The 5289-nt window shown below is 37.3% G+C and overlaps 1 protein-coding gene across 3 annotated transcripts; it reads right to left on the reverse strand.

Annotated features, from left to right (window-relative positions):
• On the reverse strand, positions 1 to 2679 carry LOC121392798 (ctenidin-3-like). 3 transcript variants are annotated; one of them, XM_041523872.1, is made up of 3 exons: positions 2527 to 2679; positions 542 to 864; positions 1 to 115 (listed from the first exon to the last, which is right to left on the reverse strand). In XM_041523872.1, exon 2 carries the CDS (start codon positions 854 to 856, stop codon positions 542 to 544), a length of 315 nt encoding a protein of 104 aa, XP_041379806.1. In that variant the 5' UTR covers positions 857 to 864; positions 2527 to 2679; the 3' UTR covers positions 1 to 115. The 3 variants fall into 3 exon arrangements, with proteins under 3 accessions (XP_041379806.1, XP_041379805.1, XP_041379807.1); XM_041523871.1 differs by having other exon boundaries at positions 2523 to 2673; XM_041523873.1 differs by lacking the exon at positions 2527 to 2679 and having other exon boundaries at positions 542 to 866.
• Between the last annotated feature and the right edge of the window lie 2610 nt (positions 2680 to 5289).

Consider the following 5289-nt stretch of genomic DNA (forward strand, 5'->3'; position numbering starts at 1 on the left):
TTAGGAATGCAAATTTTAATTTCAATTTTAGTAAGGTGAGTTCATATTGAAACACAGTTATGTTTTTTCTCACGATGTGTCCAAGTTATCCGTCAGCCAACGTTCTAGTACAGATCTGAAATGAAAGGTCAATACAGATATCTGTGAGAGCAAGATAAGAATATTTTTATATAATTTAAACATTTCACTTTTTGCTTAGTACATTAGTATTTTCAGTTTCATAAATATTAGATACTAAAATATTACAAGGTTTGTTAGTTTCGATTGTTTGGCCAAAACGCCAGGAAGTAGCAGTCAGTGAGTTCACATGCAAATTATTATGTCGATACAGACATTTAGTATTCCTTATGACCCAATTATTTCAACTTTTGTTACGCAGTTGGAAGAAGAAACTAAGTTAGACGTTCTATGATTAAACAAAACAAAACCTCAATGACATACATGCAGACACACACACACACACACACACACACACACACACACACGCACGCGCGCATACACACATACACTTGAATGTTCAGTTGACTATTCGGTTGTTTACCTAATAGTACATTTTCTTGCCGTATCCGTATCCGCCGCCGTATCTGCCTCCAAAGCCACCTAAGCCGCCCCAGCCGCCGCCATATCCTCCGCCAAATCCTCCCCAGCCTCCGCCGCCGCCAAATCCTCCCCAGCCTCCGCCGCCGCCCAGTCCTCCCCCGCCGCCGCCCAGTCCTCCCCAGCCGCCGCCCATTCCTCCCCAGCCGCCGCCATATCCACCATATCCTCTGCCATATCCGCCATAACCATAAGGCTTGATGAAGCCAGCACTTGCCAGAGACAGGCAGGCCAGGGCGAGGATTACGAGTTTCATCATCTTGAAAACTGAAATGAAATAGGTACAATGGGAGCATCTCTCGTCATATTGGATGTCATGAACGAATATATTATTTATACGTTGATAGGGGTATGTACCAAAAGGAACATGTGACGTTCAAACAAAATTTGCGCACCACGATGAATCTAAATAAAAGAAATAATAGAACGCCTGATTGAATCAGTTTTGAATTCAACTGAGGCGAGCGTAATTTAAATCTATGCATTATGATGAATATTGTAGTTATCTTAAACTAATATTGTTTTCTTCTTATAGTACGTTCTATGATTATTTTCTATGTAGAAAATTTGATGTTGTATCATATAAGAAAATTAACTTTATTTCATTTAACTCTTTCGAATTTTCAACCTTTGATTTAGTCGATATAGAAAAAAGGGAACAAACCAATAACAAGGAGCGACTTCTACAAGACATGTTTTCTATAGATAAACTAGACTCTCAATGTTGTTCCCATTGGACTCCAACTGAGTCTAGTAAAACAGGAACATCGAGGAACATCAACGTAACTACCAATAAGCGTCGACCATCCACTTACCCGTACTACAATATTCTGGAACCACTCATTCATTTCAACTTATTTCCGTGCTTATATCCATTTAAGGTTCAAGCACGCTGCCCTGGGCTGTCTCTCCAGGACAGTGGGATAGGTGTTAGTGGTTAGTGAGAGAGAAGGGGGAGTATTGGTTTTACAACTACCTATTGAGTTGTTGAAGCTCGCATTTGGTGGGAGCCGGTACCGGCCTGCGAACCCAGTACCTACCAACCTTATGTCTGATGGCTTAATCACTACGCTACCAAGGCATGGTTCTGGAACCGTCCATCTTTTCATCAATATATGTTGGTTTCTTTATTTGATAAATTATTTCAGCAATCATTCCAAAATTAACATTTTGGGGGTTAAGTTTGTTTCGTGGAAATTGTTCTGTGCTCATTTTCAAATCACATACATTCTTTGGTAGAGCAGTCAATTATTTTTATTTGGCTTTCTAATTTTTCCAGATGTGAGCAATTTTAGCAGTTTCTTAATACATTGTTATCCTTGGATTTTGTCAGACATTACACCCGGAATGAACGTTTCTGAACTTTAAGTAGACATAGACAAGTTAACAGTCTTGAATTCCAACTAGTAACAGTACAAATTGGGGACGGGACGTAGTCCAGTGGTAAAGCGATCGCTCGATGCGCCGTCGGTCTGGGATCTATCCCCGTCGGTGGGCCCATTGGACTATTTCCCGTTCCAGCCAGTGCACCACGACTGGTATATCAAAGGCCGTGGTATGTACTACCTTGTCTGTGGGATGGTTCATATAAAACATACCTTGCTGCTAATCGAAAAGAGTAGCCCATGAACTAGCGACAGCGAGTTTCCTCTCAATATCTGTGTGGTCCTTAACCATATGTCTGATGCCATATAACCGTAAATAAAATGTGTTGAGCGCGTCGCTAAATAAAACATTTCCTTCCTATTTCCTTCAGTACAAATTGTAATTCACGCAAGTGCCCCTGGACTTGAAAGGGAAAGGACTTGGTAGAAATAAACAACAATATCAGCAGTGGCAATAATATGAATTAACCCAATCTGTAAACACGTTATTCAAAAATGACCAAGGAGAAAGAAATGTTCTAAAATTATGAATGTACTTACTTACGTTTGTCTGTAGGACTGTAGTATCGGAAGACGGCGAAAGTGTGTGTTGAACAGAATTTCAGAGCCGTTTTTATAGAGAAAATTTGATAACTTTGATGGATTTATGCTTCCTGTCTGGAATTTTAACTTTTTTTAAATTTACGCAATTATTAGTCACACTTTGATATTCTATATCGTTTTATTTTCTTTCCTGGGGCTTTGACAGGAAATAGATTTTTTTTTTGGGGGGGGGGGAATATTGCTAATTCATGTTTACGTACGATTAGTTTGTTTTTCTGATGGGTTGCAAATATACTAAGACAAAACAGTTTTCTAATTTAACAAATGTGCTTAAATAAACGAAACCTCGTGATTTTGAAAGTGAAATCAGAAGCTGGATTTAAATTGATGCATCATTTTTCAGTTTACATTACAGTAGATTTTCAATACAAAATCAAATGCGTAATTGAAAGAAGAAGAAGAAGTGTTTTTTTATTTAACGACGCACTCAACACATTTTATTTATGGATATATGGCGTCAGACATATGGTTCAGGACCACACAGATTTTGATAGGAAACCCGCTGTCGCCACTACATGGGCTACTCTTCCGATTGGCAGCAAGGGATCTTTTATTTGCGCTTCCCACAGGCAGGATAGCACAAACCATGGCCTTTGTTGAACCAGTTATGGATCACTGGTCGGTGCAAGTGGTTTACACCTACCCATTGAGCCTTGCGGAGCACTCAGTCAGGGTTTGGAGTCGGTATCTGGATTACAAATCCCATGCCTCGACTGGGATCCGAACCCAGTACCTACCAGCCTGTAGACCGATGGCCTGCCACGACGCCACCGAGGCCGGTCTGTGCGTAATTGATACGATACAGAAAGTGCAATGCAGAAATATGAAATAGCCAAACTATTTTTTCTTAGTATACATTTTCTTGCATTTTTAATTATGTATTTAATCCAACAGAATATATAGCTAAAGGCTTGTCATTTTGCTGACATGTTATCAAGAATTAAAGGACACAACGATTATGTAATAGATAATGTACGAGGCGTAGATTCGTAAGACATACTTCACGAGCCCTGTAAGGTCGAGTTAATTATTGTTCATGAATCTACACTACCAAATGCACTCTCCAATTTAATCAATTATTTTTTGTTGTATAAAAAAATATTTCACTATGAGATTAACTTATATTTTATGTTTGTAATGAAACTATTGGTTAAAATGGCAAATAATATTTACAAAATTACTATTATAACCGAAAACAATAGGATACTTTCGGACCTAATCTGAAAGCATCGGCCAATAAACCCTCGTCAGTGGATGGCGAGATGCACATGATGAACATGTAATCTCTGGTTTTCGATTTAGTGTTCTAACTTCCTAACTTCTTACAACGTTGAAGTTAGAAAAGCTTTTATAGTATTTTAACTGATTAGCAATAATCAAAATAACGCGTAATGGTCGTGTTTTAAAAACAAAAACCACTATGTTGGATACATCAACATTTTCAAAATCTCAAATATTAATACTCTACATGTTCACAAATGTCTGTTCGTAACTGTCTACCTGGTTTGAATCAAGACAAACGTGTATATTGCTTTAAATGATTAGCAATAAGCAATGTATTGGTTGAGAATGGTTGCCATTTTGAAAATGAGCGCTGTTTGTCACACCCACATTTTTAATATGTCAAATTTTATTCTTCGCCATTGTATCTAATGTATATTTCCATTTACCCTGTATTTACCCAGCATGAAGAACGGATCACATGTATATAGTTTTAGATGAAACAATACGCACTTCGTTGTGTGATAATGGCTACCATTTTGAAAAAAATACATGCTAACCACACACACATTAAACACATTGTCACACCCTCTGCTTTGCCAAATGTTTATTCCAGATTTTTTTTTTTACGTTTGAAGAAACAATAATTTATATATTGGCAATATTATTGCTTTAAATTATTAGCCCGCATTTTTGACAAGATTAACCCAGCTCATTTGGTTCAGTGGGTTTTAGTAAGTTAGTTTCTCCCAAATATTGTCACGAATCCTCCATAACCACTCTACTAAGTAGAAGCCTTTTTTCAAAACAAAAGTGCATTAATAGAATTTAAAGATGTTAGAAAAATGTTTTCTTGTATAAAGGAAAACACATTTTGACTTTTGATCATGTGTGTAGAAACATTGATAAGTAAAAATTAATATGTTTTCTCTTCAACATTGTGGGGATTGCTAGTATAATATTGATATAAGAATTCGAAAACGTGGTTGAGACTTGACATATTGTCTGTGGAACAAAACGAACGAATGCATGAATCAATCAATGTTTATCTTGAGGATGCAAAGGCTTTATTGTAGAGGGTGCGTCATGTGAGGTCGTTATGTGGGAATGTTTTATTATTGATTGCCTTGGTAAGCTTATTGCTTTATTTCTCCGTTATGATTGTGGGAATATAATATTAAAACAATCCGTTCTGCTATTCGGTAAGACTAAGCAGTGATTAACACACACACACACACACACACACACACACACACACACACACACACACACACACACACACGTGTGTGTGTGTGTGTGTGTGTGTGTGTGTGTGTGTGTGTAAATAGTGCGTTTTATCGTCAGTAACAAATATTGGGAATACAAATTGCATTATACATGGTTTTTATTAATGAAATATTGACGATACTAATAATGAGTTTAGCACATAATCTTAAGATTAATACAACATGTTTTTGTAAACGGTATATGCAACTTTAATTCC

The sequence above is a fragment of the Gigantopelta aegis genome, unplaced genomic scaffold (assembly GCF_016097555.1).
Source record: "Gigantopelta aegis isolate Gae_Host unplaced genomic scaffold, Gae_host_genome ctg4526_pilon_pilon:::debris, whole genome shotgun sequence".
NCBI classification, from domain to species: domain Eukaryota; kingdom Metazoa; phylum Mollusca; class Gastropoda; order Neomphalida; family Peltospiridae; genus Gigantopelta; species Gigantopelta aegis.